At 36.9% G+C, this 16,526-nt stretch overlaps 1 protein-coding gene across 7 annotated transcripts in view; it reads right to left on the bottom strand.

Annotated features, from left to right (window-relative positions):
• The window catches only part of LOC110832045 (leucine-rich melanocyte differentiation-associated protein), a 22,534-nt gene extending 6,008 nt beyond the window's left edge, over positions 1 to 16,526 (bottom strand). The window contains exons 1-9 of one of the 7 annotated variants that reach the window (XM_087355566.1): positions 16,335 to 16,505; positions 15,407 to 15,634; positions 13,911 to 14,050; positions 13,684 to 13,810; positions 12,559 to 12,649; positions 9,857 to 12,203; positions 8,969 to 9,024; positions 8,040 to 8,156; positions 6,740 to 6,851 (exon numbers count right to left, since the gene is read on the bottom strand). In XM_087355566.1, coding sequence (XP_087211692.1) covers positions 12,124 to 12,203; positions 12,559 to 12,649; positions 13,684 to 13,810; positions 13,911 to 14,050; positions 15,407 to 15,634; positions 16,335 to 16,424 — 756 coding nt within the window. In that variant the 5' untranslated portion in view covers positions 16,425 to 16,505 and the 3' untranslated portion in view covers positions 6,740 to 6,851; positions 8,040 to 8,156; positions 8,969 to 9,024; positions 9,857 to 12,123. Of the gene's footprint in view, positions 1 to 4,151; positions 4,301 to 6,739; positions 6,852 to 8,039; positions 8,157 to 8,968; positions 9,025 to 9,856; positions 12,204 to 12,558; positions 12,650 to 13,683; positions 13,811 to 13,910; positions 14,051 to 15,406; positions 15,635 to 16,204 lie in introns of all 7 variants that reach the window. The other 6 variants (XM_087355570.1, XM_087355568.1, XM_087355572.1 and 3 more) reach the window with 6 other exon arrangements.

The raw sequence follows: 16,526 nt of genomic DNA, 5'->3' as shown, positions 1-16,526 counted from the left end.
CACCATAGTTCTTAAGTTACTTTTCCTCTGTCAAGAATCTGCATCATTACTGGAGTCCACCACTCTACATAACCCTTGTCTGACCAAAGATTCCTTCTACGCATCAACTTCCTCGCATATATACCTCTTGAAGTCCATTCCGTTTCTTGTTTCCCTTTCTTCTTTGTCATGGCACTTTTCAATCGGAGTGCTCCTGCTTCTGTACCTTCAGCTCCCATTGTGTCCTCACTGTTCAGAATATATTGCAGCAGATCCTCTTCAGTAAATCTACTCCAACAGGGAACACATCTGAATCTCTTAATCCGCTTCATCAGCCTATAGGAATTTCATATGGACAATCTTTCGTAAGCCGTGTCCGGCATTAGCACACCTACAGGAAAATATGCAGAAAACAACTTTCTCCCATCTCAAAATTCCATCTTTTCCCCATTTGTTTTAATCACGCTGTTTCCTTCCTAATACTTCCAACTCTTATCAATCAGATCATCTGAAATTTTATCCCAATCAATTTTGCAACATGAACAGACGATGTTACCTTTCATATTAGGTGTATATATGGTTTCCAACACACACTTCACATTAATCACACCATACATGATTTCTCCAAGTCCCATCAGTTTCTCACAAACATCCACCAATCGATATATCCTTATCCAATTACTTCCCAAATACTTTACTTTTACTTAGTTGGTTTCTGAACTCTACACAAACTGTACTTCAATTGGATCTGCTGTCTTCATTCATTTCACTCTACACAGGAGAGAATTTGTCAGCGCAGCTTTCAAGTTCCTCTTCATACTTTCTATCCACACCTCTCCCCACTTCCTTCAGATTAACACGACGCTACTACACAAAAGGCAGCCATCTTCCTATCTCAAATGTTTCACTTCTTTTCTTAAATTTCAATCATGCCTTCTGAGACTTTTCTTAATCTTGATTTTCATCAATTCACTGCTTCCTTCACTGAACCGCTTTCTTACAGCTTCAAACACTTTTATTCTTTATTTCTACAATTATGCTGTTACAAACATTAAGCTTTCACACAATTAATGATTTGAACCAGCTTGCAGCCACGGTTCCTTTGTTACACATGCAACAGCCTTCCTCAAGCCTATCAGGTATGAACACACCACAGACCACTTTACACCAAAACAAACTGTACCTGCACTAAATAAATTTAAAACTAGTTTGTTCCTCCCTTCTTTACCTGAAGCATCATGAACACATGACAACAAAGAGAGCTGCAAGGTACTTTGCAGAATACAAATCACATTTTGTTATTGCGGAACAACACATCTGTATTTCTTGTCCACTCTCAATTATTTTTAAGGAAAATGTGCACGATGTGCATCAGCTACTACAGTCACTATATTGCCATAACATGAAAGACATGTTCTTCTGAAAAGTTTGCATTATTTAGACCTACTGCCACACTGAGCAGATCCTTCTGTATCTTATAATGTGGCAACCATCAGTGACCCTTCCCAAAACTCAACCAAAATTCAGCCTGTGGCAGCTTCCCCAGCAAGTCCAGATTAACTCAGAATACTACCGCCTCTTTCTCCAAGGGCAACCACTCACCTCCACCTAATGTTCATGTTAAGAATGTGCAAAGTTTTACCTTTTGCCCCCAAATTCAGTTCTGCAATTGGATCAGCATAAGGCAGTAAACTGTGTAAGAACACCACATACCAAATGTTACAATGTAAACTTAACATTATCTCCATCCTTCATGTGCGCTGATATCACTCCTTGATATCTTCTTCACAGAGCTTCCGTCTTACCTTTCGATGTTTCAGCAGATTCAGTTCCAGCTGTACACGGCGAACTGCTGGCTCTTCTAAGCTGCTATAAAGTACTATTTCTAAACACTACTACTTTGTTCCTTTCAAAAATAGTTACTAATTCTTGAATTGCCAGGACTCAAGAGCAAACTGTTAATAAAGCAGCAAATTTTATGATACTAGAGACCTTACACCTTATACTGCTAAATAAAACAAAATTTGACTCTAAGCATCAGAAAAAGACGGACTTTAGCGTTTTGGTTATTCACCTGGGAAGACCTGTTCTGGAGAGGCAAATTACAATTCAAGGCATGAGGAAGAGCATGACACATTTCTGACAACAGAATGCAAGACTGCAGTAGCAACTACTTTCCATTTCTAATTATTTTTCTTAATTATGCTTAAGGTTGCTTTCGTAACTTCTATATGACTTCTGTTTTGGTGCAACATCTTGACAGATGTGTAACTTTCAAGTGCAATGGTAATTTTAATTAATGTAAAATATATGAGCATTGAACTAGTTTAAATAAACACACGAAACAGTAAAACTTCAATTTTACAATCACTCACTGGTCTTCATCATATGGCAAAATTTCCACAATAATGAAGTCTAATATGTAGTCATTTCCTCAATTCTCAGCCATACATTCTAATTTTCATACTAAGTGACTGATTTTTGGTTAAAAACTCTCACTGCTACTATGTATGTTCAGTGAGTACCATATTATAGGGGTGGAGAAACATGGCGGTGGAACCCTTACTCAGGCAAATAAGATTAAATCCATCAAATAGTAGCTTCACATGCCATGCACAGAAATAAAACTATTCAGTGGTAGGATCCTTAATCTTTTTTTTTCTTTTTCCAAGGTAGCATTCTTCACCTCAACCACTAGGAACAATTTTAAGAAAACCATCGATGTGGTTTCAGCTTTAGTTGTGTTAGAGCAGGATGCTCAAAGTGTTTCGTGTTACAGTATTTCGCAGCCAGTAAAAGACAGCCCACAGCTACGAGATCCATTTGGTCTTAAAACGCCCCACTGCAGACCTGAGGATATATTAGCCTCTTTCAATTTTGTGTTTCAGCAGCTCTGATGTCCAGTTTTCCAGTAATGCCCACAGGCACAGATGATGTAATCATGGCTCACAGTAGACCAACAATGGCAATCAAACCAGTGGACGTACAGTTTTGTTTGTATACATACTCTATATTCCTGTTTTCGAGCCTATCTGTCACACACTACCACTTTAATCACAAAGATTCCACCACTAGCCAGGTATCCACGGCTTGTATTGACTTGGAACCACAGATTCACCACCTCAAAAGCAATGTTTTTCCACTTTTTACTCAGACACTCATACTTCTTATTGCATACTACACCAACACTTACTGGTTTACAATCACATGAACACTACACTATCTCACTATCAATATAACACTGCCCTTCTTTGCAGAAGTTTATGTTTTAAAGATGCAGATCAATTACATACACGTGCAACTCTTGAGTCATGGTATCAACATAAGCAGGCAATGTTAGAGAAAGGGAGGGGAAGAAAAAGTAGCCAACAGCCATAGCAGTCAGATCTTGTGACAATATATCAGTCATTTCATAACTATTCCCAATGAAAACTTCAGAAATAACCTCAAAAAATAAAATAAAACAAAACAAATACGAGGAGACAACTGCATTTTCAACTCAGACATCCAATAGCTAATTGTGACAAGGTAATTGGACACCTTGGCCATTTTCCATGTTCTTATAAATTTATTACAAACTAAAAAATTAATGTTTGTACTCTGTATTATTTCAGCCCACTCAGAAATGTAAATATGCAGTCTAAGACATAAGGTCTCTGTAACCAAATATGTGTATCAAAATTTGCTGCTTCATTTGAAAATTAAGCCATAATGACACATTTGCAATATTAATTTATAGGTTACATCCATGCCAGTCTACATCCATTTACAACAGTTTCTCAATATCGTTTGAAAAATGTAACTGTAGCCAGCAGACATACCAAAGCATGAACACAAATAGTCATGTAACACTGTATTTTGTCATTAAATAAACTTTAATCGTGTTGGCACATACTAAAGCGAATGAAAGAATTTAACCAAATTTGGACTATTTTAACATCAACTCAGTTTATATTTGGATTTTTTTGTTATTAAATCACAAGCATGAAGTGAGAAAACTACCCACAATATTGCAAAAACTGTCTGCAAAGACTTAAAACTAGTTTCTGTTGTAATACCGAGCAATGGCAAATTGCATTACATATTTATAGACAAGTCCCAGTCATTTAATGTATACTGTATACTGACAGACATTTCTAAAAATAAAAACTGTCACAAATAAAATTACTCACATTCATGCAAATAATTTTGGGAACTGAAGAGTAGAATGTCAAAAGTTTGAACCTGAGTTCCATACCAGGCAGAAAATTTCCTGACCAGTCAAGATTATATCTCCTCAAGAGGGACTCTGTTCCATGGACTTCGTTACTCATACTTCACACTTCAAAAAATGAGAAAAGCAGAACAATCATAAATATATGTACAATATGAAAGTGCAAATGTGCTTACATCTTTCATTTTCTTCAATTGGGATTCTGTAATTTCATTTCAAAATTTTAGTTATAATTTATAGATGCAAATGTTGTCATTCTGAACCAAACCTGGCAATTTTTGAAGATACAGGTCCCCAAAATATTACCCAAAAATTAAACAAAAACATAGGAAATAGAATTCCCTAGTAAAACCACACATTAACTGGAAGATTTTGTTGTGTATAATGCTTCAATGCACTGCCAGTATACAAGCAAGACTAGGATCGCCTACAAATCTGAATAAAATTTGTAAAGCACCTAATATAACAAAATAATTTGCATAATGTCATTATGTTTGTGAATCACTGTTCAAGGGAAGAGAACAAGGTGAAACAATACACATAAAAGTGAATCCTGAAAAGGTGAAAATGGAAGAAATGATGAGGAGGAATTTTTGTGATTTACTCTTTTCCTGAGCCAACTCCATCCATTAGGCCCCCCATACACACACACACAGTTTGACCTTTCGATCGACCTTACAGGCAAAACTGTTACAGTTTGCCCTCTCCCTTTCCTTCCCCATACACACGCAGATAAACCGGCAGGCTGCTGTAAGTGAAACAAGTTTCTTTGAACATTTTTACTTTTACTACATAGGATATGAAAAGTTACAGAAACATTATAAACACAGGAAGATAAATTGTCATGGTACGCACATTAAATTAAGAGATTTCCCCCATTATAAGGTTGTTTATCTGAAATAGAGTAATACGAAAAAAACTGTAAAGGAAATAAAGTATTTAAAAGTAATATTGACCCGCCCTAGTAGTGACCCATGTAATCATCACAGCTGGAACCCGAGGAGATATTTGACTGAGGGTCAGGAGTACTGTATGTTAAGTAACCTCCAGTACCGGTATTGATTGAAGAGTATCTACGAGTAGAAAGCTTCAAAAATGCCGTCATTTATTAATTTCTCTGCATAAATCCTTTGTTCATTATTTCCTAATGCTCGTAATTTGGCAGCGACATTTTTTGCAAAGAGGTCAAATTTGTCCTCATTTTTCACTTGAGCCAATTGATCGCCCACTGCCACCAGTATCTGATCATTAGCAGACAGATTCTTTTTACGTTTGAATGAACCGCCGTAGGAACTGCTGGCAATGGTAGAGGTGAGACCGTGGTAATGTCTGGACCAGTGCTGATGTTTAATTCTGCATTTACGGTACAAGTTTCAAAATGTCACGTTCTTAAGAAATGACACACAACGCGAAACAGTGCTGAGGAACACGAGACAGCAGCAGCAACTGAGCGATTGGCCTGCCGGTATCGTCACACACGTGCTACGTCCTGCAGGCAGAACTGATGGATTTCCTACAGTCCAACAGTCCAAACGATTGTCCGGCCGGCCGCACCACACACGAGTTTTGCCTTTCAGTCTTCAACTGTGCAGGCCGAACGGGAGGCCAAACTGTGTGTGTATGTGGGAGCCTTATGCATTGTCACAGCCTGCCTCCCTAAAATCTAGCTTGATGTTACCCTCCCATCTCCTCCTTGGTCTGCCCACTGGTCATTTTCCAGGATTCCATACTAAAATTCTGTAGGCACAACTTCCCCCCAGCATGTTAAGTGTGCAGCCCAACAGAACTTCCTAGATTTCACTATCCTCACAATGCTAGGTGACCCGTACAATTCATGCAACTCCTTGTTATGAAGTATTCTAAATTCCCCACTTATTTCATCCTTCCTAGGTCCAAATATCTTCCTGAGCACCTTGTTTTCAAACAATCCAGTTGATGAAAGACTCTCGGGTTACAAGCTGCGTCATGTGGCTGAATGGTGAATAAACCATATCTTCTGCCGAAGTTTCGAGAGCAATCTCTGCTCTCATCCTCAGGGCTGCTGCATCACAAATCTGGTCCTCTATAGCGTGCTCACCGATGGGAACTGGCAATGGATGGCAGGTAGTAGCATGGTGTTGCTGGTGGCCCCGGGGATGAGAGTAGAGATTGCTCTCGAAACGTTGGCAGAAGATATGGTTTATTCACCATTCAGCCACATGACGCGGCTTGTAACCCAAGTCTTTCATCAACTACAGTTGCTGTGAAAGCTTCACTTCATGCTTGTAATCTACTTTCTTCCTCCAAGGTAAGAGACCATTTTTCACAACCATACACAACAAGTAAAATTATTGTTCTATACAACCTGATCTGAAGTGTTTTGGATAGCAAATGAGATGATAACAGTTTTTGGATTGAATAAAAACAAACATCCCCCAATTGTGTTCTACTATTAATTTCATATGTATAGGATAAGGGGATAATAAGGTTTTAACAGTGGGCTTGTGTTATGAATATTAAATCTGCAGTTAGTTCGCTTATGCGGTAACTTTCAGTTCTCAAGCTTACCTCCTAAAAGCAGTAGTGTTGAAAAGTCAGTTCCACAAGTGAATATGGTACAGCTCTAGAGAGTCCTCCGATGGGAAATGGGGCTGCTGCATCTTCATCATAGCTGCACATCCTGTAAATAATTGCAGCATTGACTTAAAGACAACAAAAGTAAACTAGTTCTCATATTTCTTGAGAACAGGAAGTCTGAGAACCTCTCCGACTAGATTTTCAAGATATTTTTTACCATGTTTATGAAATATGGCACTGAAGGTCATCCTACCTCCATACATTTAACTGAGTAACATGAACGCTATGGTAAGTTTGAGGTGGGAACAACACTGAAAAAAGTGACTGTGCAAATCTATATTTATACTTGTATTTTAATGGTTATGAACAGCCTGCTTTGGCCCACCTATAGGAATGCTGCAGCGATAAATTACAAAAGAATCTACTTCAGTATAAAAATGATAAAAAATACAAACATGATGCCAGCATGAACATCTGAAATTTAACAACTTACAAAATACAGAAGGACAATGGCAAAATGCAGTGTTCTATAAATCGCAGATGTGAGTCGTGTAATAATTGCAGGTAATTATTACCTCCAAGTTCTGCCATCATCATCTGCTTCCATGTACATCTTCTGCATCAGAAACCATTCAGATAAACTGGAAATCTAATTCCTTTCACTTCATAAGGACTTACACATTTAAACAACAATTAGATGAATACATTTTTTGAATAAAATGTCTTTTTAATATGGGACATATGATCTATAACTTTTCTTTCATATGAATTAATAGAAAGAAATATGTTGATATAAGAATTTTAACACGATCCGAGCCTTTAATTTCCTGGTTTCACTGTTAACAAGTTTCCTCCTTGAAGACATATGTTTCTATTAAATATGGTACTGATGTTTATAGGTTCAGACATTATGAGCAAGGACCATTTTCTGCAGTTTCTAAAATGTCCCCATTCCTGTATGTTATAACTCCAACTTGATACTTAAAAAATGTAAAAGCAAAACCCAAGGGAAACAGCAAGAAGATGCTTCAACAAGTCCCTACCTCATGAGAATTTACTGAAAATGAATTTTAGCACAAGTAAATCAGATACATCATGCAGATAACTAGAACTCTGCCATGTGGTTCTTATTACATGGACTAAGTATAAAATTATTACATTTACAAGGTGGTTTCTATAAAGGCAAACAGCCTTACAGACATAATCTGCCTGTATTTTGTCCACATTGTGTAAAGAACATAAAAAACAGAGCATGAATATAATGTCAGAATTCAGCATACCAACTACATACCTGAAAAAGTACGGAGATTGTATGTTGTGGTTACGATGTGTTCACTCACGTATTCAAACCACCATGTAACGCTGCTGCCATTGTGCTGAAGTTTGCTTCAGGCCACGATATGTTTTACTGCAATACAACAAATTCCACTATTCTAACACAATTCAAAATGCAGCCTTCATGCAGTACTTCTGTGCAGTTGCTGGCTGTTACAGGCTGGTATCTGATGTCTGCAGAACAACATTCTGAAGCATCCAGGTATGATTGCAAAGTTAGTAGACCATAAAGGAAAGTGTCAACATAAAATTGGTGTGAGGAGTAATTTCAAAATTGTCTTTATGTATACTTACTATGATTATTTACAAATAGTCAAATATCTCAATTCCACCATTATCCACAACTATCTCTTGGTGCATTAACCCTACACAATCGATCTAATAGATCACATCAGGTAGGGTCTAGAACTATGTTCTCCTATAATTCATATTAAGACACAATGGTCAAAGTATCTTATCCTACCTTACAGCCATAGTTTGATTATGGACTTTCATAAAGTATCTCCCTGAATAAACTAAATAGTTTTTTGCATCATGGTATGATATCAAACTTAAATTTCCCTTTAAATTCAAAACATGTTTAAAAATGAAATTTTGTCACAATCCTAATTCATTACATAATTATTAATAATTTTACATGCAACACATTTCTATTCAAATGCTGCTTCATATTCAAATTGTTGCATATTCACACACCAGGACATACTCTAAATAAAAATGGAAATATTGAAAACCTGTCAGATAACCAAGTTTATAAAAAGTAAAAGTTATCTGCAATAAAGCAAAGTTACAGGGACATCATGGTAGGACCAGAGAACCACCAGGTAAATTCTGTAATTCTACAGCACCTTATTTTGTATTCATTCATCAGTACAAGGAACTTACTAATTCTGAACACACCACCATCTTAAGATTCTTCCTTCACACCCACTTTGCACATACTGAAAGAAATATATAACATCCGCCAATGCCAATAAGACAATGCAAAAATGGATTTTATAATTATAAAATACACTTTGACCAATGTACTAGGACCTTCATTGCATGTAATACACTGATACAGTGAGGAAAATTAATCACAGAATTAACTAGGCACTCATATCCATTCACTGTAGCCTGAAAGATGTTTTTAAATTTCATTGCTTATTTTTCATAACACGGTAAAAGGGCAGTGGCTGCCTAGTGGTTGTATGATAAATATAAAGACCTTGTCATTTCAAAGCCGCAAAATACCTTACCTTTGTGATGTACAAATACAACACATCAGACTATTTCTACTTCCCTTAAGGCAAACAATCACTTACGCACAGTAATACCATTCTATTTTATGAAATTTATTCATGCCTTACTTAATAACAGTTTCCGTACAAGCTAAAATATCAAATGATAGGGTGATTAAATGAATCGAAAAGAACATGGAAAGGCACAGTCATAGCCGATTCACGACACTATCCTATCTCTGCCTGGAGGGGCTGACGATACCAGCATGTCTTATAGCTCGAAATATCAGTCAACATCGGCTGAATTATAAGTTGTCTTGAGCTGATCAGCAATCATTTCAATTAAGAAATTTAAACAATATAATACGAATGAATCATTTTCAAGAAACACAGTAATTAAAATAACACATTTTTCAATGACAAATCATTTCGAGCAACGTAGCCATTGAACATAATCGAATAAAGAAACATGTCTAAGGTCAACATTAATTGCTTTTACTATCTACTACTCGACATTAAGCTTTACCAACAAATATATACATTATATACTTACTTACGGAAAAAGACCAAAAAAGAAATCAATTAATATTGTCTCCAACCCGCGCACTCAACATCGCCATGCAGAAAAGACAGACCAGTTCGTTGGGCGACAGATTATCCACCTATCCAGTTATTCTGTACTCTCTGCCACAGTCATACCAACGTCCATACCTACTAGCACTGAATAGTTTACAGTGTAAACTTTACACCAACCTAATGAGCGCCATTTTGAAATTACGAAGTTGCATCCTGTAACGAGTATTGTCGAGGTATTATTGTCAAGGAGTACTATTTTGAACATCATTTTTCTAATACATATAGAATCGATCCCGCCATAAATCAAAATATAGTTTGTGAGACTGTGAATCAATGTGAAGCGTACTGCCATTTTGCAGGGGTTGAGGAATTATTATTCCTACCTTGTAAATTTCTTGTTGTATACTAAATCCCATTATAACAGGAGTCACCTGTACTTGGCTAGAAGATGCTTCCCTAACCTCCAAAAGCTTTTATCCATCACTGACATGCTATTCACCTCATAACACCCACACTGGCAAAAAATACCAGTTGCAGGCAGTACTGCAGTTGATTCTAAACAGCAAAATGATGTAACTTTTTTAATACGTAATGCACCATTGTGTTCATAAACCTGATATCAGACTAGCAATACTAACATCATAACTCTTTCCGAAAACAGGACATACATAGCAAAATATTCTTTCTCAAACACACAAGCTTGCAATGTTAGGACCAACACCAGTAAATGAACATGTTGACATAAGACAATGGATGGCAGGAGTTGGCAGAGACAAAAAGAAAGCTTAACAACTATAATCCACTAATGAAATTTACTGAATACACTTGCATGCATTACATTAATGAACAAATCCTTTTACACAGTGAATGTTCCATTATTTTTTATGAGCTGGCTTCCTGTTCCCTTAGAGAAGTCTTTCACATTTATAGCCTGCGGAAAGAGGAAGCCCCCAAGAAATGAGCTCCCCATGTTCCACAAACCAACTTAACCAGAACAGATGCAAGAAAGGAATAGTTTATATTAATAAAAGAACATGAGATTATCGGTGAGCCGGGATAGCTCAGTCAGTATAGTGACTAGCTACGGGCTGGACGACAGGGGTTCGATCCCTGACGGGGGCAGAGGATTTTTCCTCTAAACTCTGCATCCAGACCGGCTCTGGGGCCCACCCAGCCTCCTCTACAATGGGTACCGGGGTCCTTTCCCGGGGGTAAAGCCGGCCGGGGCGTGATGCTGACCACTCACCCCCATCTAGTGCTGAGGTCAAGGAAGAGAGGATCTATACCTCGACTCACCCCAAACGCCTACATGGCGTATAGTGGGACAAACTTTACTTTACTTACATGAGATTATCAAAAATGATGGTTAGAAAATTTATGAAGATTGAAAAATGTCAAATCATAGGAATATTTTATGAATACCAATATCGAGAAAACAGACTTGGGATGTCCACGGAGAGACTAGTTTCAAATTATAAAATGAGTCAAGTTTTCACACCTTTTGGAGTAACAATTAAAAAATTCTTAGTGATATTTTAAGAATTACAATTAAAGACTGAGCAGGCTAAACCACAGAAATATCCCACAATACCACCTCTTAACATACACATGGAAACAGCAAAACTAGTAGACACTGACCATAATTACAAAATGTTCCTAAACCACCCATCATTGACTTTCAATTGCAATGATGATTGCACATACATGGTTTCCATTAATAAGCAAATAAAATAATTTTTTGCATGTTGGTAATCAAAAGCAACAGAACTGCCGACAGATGAACTTTCGCAGACTGCAAAGTACAAATGTCCTGAGCTCACACAAAACATAAAAGCATATCCCATACTTTATGGTGGTGACAACACATCTAGGATATAAAAGTACTTACTGGTAGCAATAAAGTAGATAGACAACAAAATGCTTAGTTGTTTTACAAGAAGAAGTTAACCCTGCTCTAAAATATAACTGAAAAATTGCTTACATTGTCTAAGCATCTTATGCACTAAAATCTGCACTGTCTGCTTACGGATTTGTAAAACTGGTAGACAACAATACAGCTTATAATACATTAAAATAAATCTGTAAAATTTAGAAAGAATAAATTCTTTTACAATTCCTCTTGTAAAATTTTTAAAAAAATTGTATCACAGGCAGGTACAGGATTGTGTAGAGTATGCTGCAGGGCGAAATTAATTTATTAATTGTTGTTCATTATGACTAGTGAGAGTGATTGAATTCCCAATTTTAGAGATCGCTATTCTGGATGAAGCGGTTGCCCTCCGAGTGTTTCCCAGAATATCGATAGCGACATTTCCCATATGCACCTAAAACACATTAGTGAGTTATAAAGACCTCAAACTTAATCTTAACATAAGACAAATGCAATTCCTTTCTTTAGACTACTTTCAAAAACATGGGAATTTCAATACTAAATAGAAAAGTCAACCTAAAAGGCTAATATTATTATTCAGATTTCAAAACCAAACATTTTCTATTTATTTCGAATTTCCCCATGTGATGCCCACCCAATTCTCCTTCATTTAAGCACCCTAGTAATAGTTGGTGTCAAGAACAAATTACAAAACTGAATTACGTAATATTTTCCACCTTCCAGTTATTTCTTTTTTCTTAGATCCAAATATTCTCTCCAGCAATTTTCCATAAGACTGTTATTCTCACCTTGATGGTCACCAATACATCTTGAAGATGTAGGCAAAGGGGTGTATGTCGACGGTGGGCTGCCACCACACGTATCACTTCTGTGCGACACCTACGTAAGAAATCACATAATCAGAATTGGATCGTCTCAAAATATAATTCTACATTATTTTGGTTTCTCATCTTGGAGGCCTTAATTCAATCCCAGGGTAGTTCATTAATAGTAATTGCATGCCACAGGCAGATGATAGCTTTCACAACTTTGTGCGATTTCATGCAAGGCCAACAAAATGCACAGAAACTACAGACATAATCAAAATGAAGAATGAACTAACCTGCCCCAACATTCACTGTTTATACAGGACTTAGCACAATAAAAATTAAGGTGGTTTATATATGTTTTGTGAACATAATTTATGAGACAATATTATTTTCAACAGAGTGATGGAATGGAGACCGATGGGAAGAAGGATGAGAGGGAGACCACAGAAACGATGGATAGATGACGTGGAGGAGGATGTGAGAACGATGGGGGTGAGGGGATGAGAAGAATTGTGAATGATAGGGCAGAATGGAAAAAACTCGTTGAACAAGCTAAGACCCACACAGGGTTATAACGCTACAAGAAGAAGAAGATGATATTATTTTCAACATTCAAATAACCAAACAAATGAACATCAAATATGGACCCTACACACATTTCTTCGTCTTGTATTTGTAATCAGAATCATAAACTAAAACAAACACTGTACTGGACACAAGATCTTGATTTCAGAATACCAATATTTTCAAAAACAACTTCTTGGAACACATTTGAAAGTATACTGGTGTCCTTAAAATTCAGTTAATTTGATTAGACGACACAGTTAAAAAATGGAAAGAACCGAAATTAACAGTCAGTGGATGATGATGATCGGTTTATGTAAACAGACAGAAAACAAAGCTCAAACAGCAACAGGCGTGCTGCCACGAGCCACATGGAATATGTGGGTACAGACAAACACAAAATTACTTACCTGCTGTGCTACATTTGAAAGTGTATTAATTTACAGTGCAGGATTCTTCAAACCTAATATAAAGGTGCAACTAAAATCGGTAAACGAATATATGCAGATGTTTTATACAAAACTGATATCATACACATACATGAGAACTCTCAGGACGTATAATCTTCATAAACTTCCCTCTGTGCTGTGCTTCCTTCCATTCTTCTGAGGTGACACATCTTGAATCTAAGAATTTTAACCTTGGCAGATGATACAGCACATAGAATCTGAAACACAATTATGTCTTAATTTAAAATTATTTATATCTTTTGACTCTTGTGTTAGCAAATACTGTAGACAAGAAAATGAGACAGTACTAGTTCTTACCTGTATCTCTGGTAATCTTCTTCATCCTTGTCTGCATCTGACAGCTGATTGGGGCATGCAGCATTTCCCAAGAGACTCAGGTAATGAAGTGATGGTAAATTCTTGGCTATCTTGGTAAGCAGTGACTCCAAATTGCTGATCTGGCCAAACAATATATACATAAAAAAATATTTTCCCATTCATGTGAAAAATAACGAAGTTACTTCTTTTTAATTAAATTTTAAGAGCAGATTAAATGGAGAGTTCACAATCTTTTGTCATCCCAGCTCCTATCTAAACATGTAAACATTAAAATATGCAGAACTGTAATTTTACCTGTTGTTTTATGTGGGAGTGAAACTTAGTTTCTCACATTAAGGGAAGAACTCAGATTGAATGAGTTTCAGAACAGGCTGTTTATAAAAATGTTTGGATCTAATAGGAGATGAAGTGAGAGGAGTTTGAAAAGAACTGCAAAAAAGGGGTTCCACAATTTTTATCCTTTGCTGAATACTACTAGAATGATTGAATCAAAGAAGATAAGATGGGAGAAGTATGCAGCATACACAATGATGATGATAAATGCATACAAAATGATGGCTGGAAAACCTGAAGAAATGAGACTAAGCAAAATCCATAGGTGTAGATGAGAGAACAATATTAAAATGGTTCTTAAACAAGGTGGGATGGTGTGGCCTGGTGGCAGGCTGTTGTAAATGCAGCAACAGTCCTTTGAGTTCTAAAAATTTATCGGCTGGCTGAGGAGCAATCAGCTTCTCAAGGACTCTGCTCCATGAGTTTATTTTGCAGGATTACCAAGAGGATGAAGTAACAATATACAGTCTGTTGATATTTATCCTTCCCCTGACACATTGGGCATTTAAAACTCCATCCTGGTCAGCATACCATTTCATTAAAAAATATGTAGTAGCTTCAACTTCACACAGAATAGTTGTTCATCTTTTGTTATTAAAGTTATCATAATTTAAACAGCCCCAACTATTCTTGCTAACGCCACTACTAACTGAAATAATCTTGTGAGGTTATACTGTAACTTCACTTATTATATTTGCTCATAGATGGCATTCACATTTAATTAAACAGACTTTAAAGATACATACCTATTTGTACTACGGATATTCTTAAAAAGGAAAAAGCTGGAAAGTTTTGCATGAAACACTATAAAAAAATCTTAGAAAGCAAAGGAACAACAATTTCCTGGATAATTATGAAGCTTGTAAAGGTAATTTTTTCCCTATGTGTAATCACCAAACTATGAGGCATGTATTCAGAATGGAGACAAAGCTCCAAACATTCTTAACTTCAGCATTAGATGAATGTGGGTGGTCAATTTCATGGTGTGGCCATGGGAAAATATCCTCTGGTATTAACTGTGACCTAGTCATTTTGAATGTGGTGGCAAAAAGAAAAGTCTCTACTCTTTCAAGGAAATGAACCCAGACTATCCAGACTGTAAAGTGGTCACAGACCAGGACTACATTGTTCATAAGGCTCACATTGTTCTTGTTGAGAGACAGAATGTGTAGGTTTGGTAGCTGAGGCACTAATACAGAATCAGAAAGTTTATTATTGTCCAGAACCAGTTCCTCCAGGTTTGGGAACATCTCCACGCCCTGCAGAGTCATCAGACAGTTGAAGCTCAGGTCAAGGAACTGAACTTTCGTGCCATACATTTGCACCAACACTGGAGGGATCTTCCAACAGTCCTGTCCCACATAGCTCAGCTGAAAATACAGAGCACACACAATGTATGACATCTAATTATTGAAGACTTTTCAACTGGTGAATACCTAAAATGTTTTCACTTTAATTGCACTGCTTGTCACCATTCTGATATATTCTTTTATTTTGGTGGCTGTGTAAGTAATTGTGCTGGCGCAGTGGCCACGTGGTCTGAGGCATGGTCCTCATGCGCCTGGCCTCTGTGACCGTGGGTTCGTCCCACTCAAGTCATGGATGTTTGTCCGCGTCCCCTCTTCTGGTCTGATGGATAAAGACTGGCCATGGAAGACAAGGTGAAACCATCGTGGTACCTTCGCAAGAAAACCCCGAAAGGGGTCACGAGGGTCAAGCTGACCATGAGATGAAAAAAAGAAAAGATATGTAATTGTGTGTAAAATGGTGTGTGTGTGTATTCAAACAAACACTGTAATCTACACAACAACTTGATATTGATTACACAAGCTACCACACCTAGTAACACAATAGTGGCTACCATTCCTTACCCATCTGTTCTAATTATTTACATCATTTTAAAAAACTTTGTAATCATTAATAGTTAAAACATTAATCACCTCCTTATTAACAGCAACAGAAACTTCACAAGTTTGGAGGGGCTGGTATATTCTTACAATGTCATAACTGTCTTAACATTGACAACCTATAATACAACAGGGCAACTTAACAAAAGATAAGAACCCTTACTCTTTTGTTATTAAACACAACAGCACTGTTGTTAACGTAAATGTTATTGTCTTGTAACAAATCTTCTTCTTCTATAATTACAAAATCCATTTATACAACACTCATCTCCTTAACAAACTAACCTTGAAACAACTTATCTGGCATCTAGAAAGTGGTTATGACATGTGCTCAACAGGTGACTCAGCAAACTAC

Source organism: Zootermopsis nevadensis, unplaced genomic scaffold (genome assembly GCF_977971745.1).
Source record: "Zootermopsis nevadensis isolate Lab colony 2312 unplaced genomic scaffold, Znev_1.0 Znev_ptg000024l, whole genome shotgun sequence".
Lineage (NCBI taxonomy): Eukaryota > Metazoa > Arthropoda > Insecta > Blattodea > Termopsidae > Zootermopsis > Zootermopsis nevadensis.
This window is presented reverse-complemented; position numbering and strand designations above follow the sequence as displayed.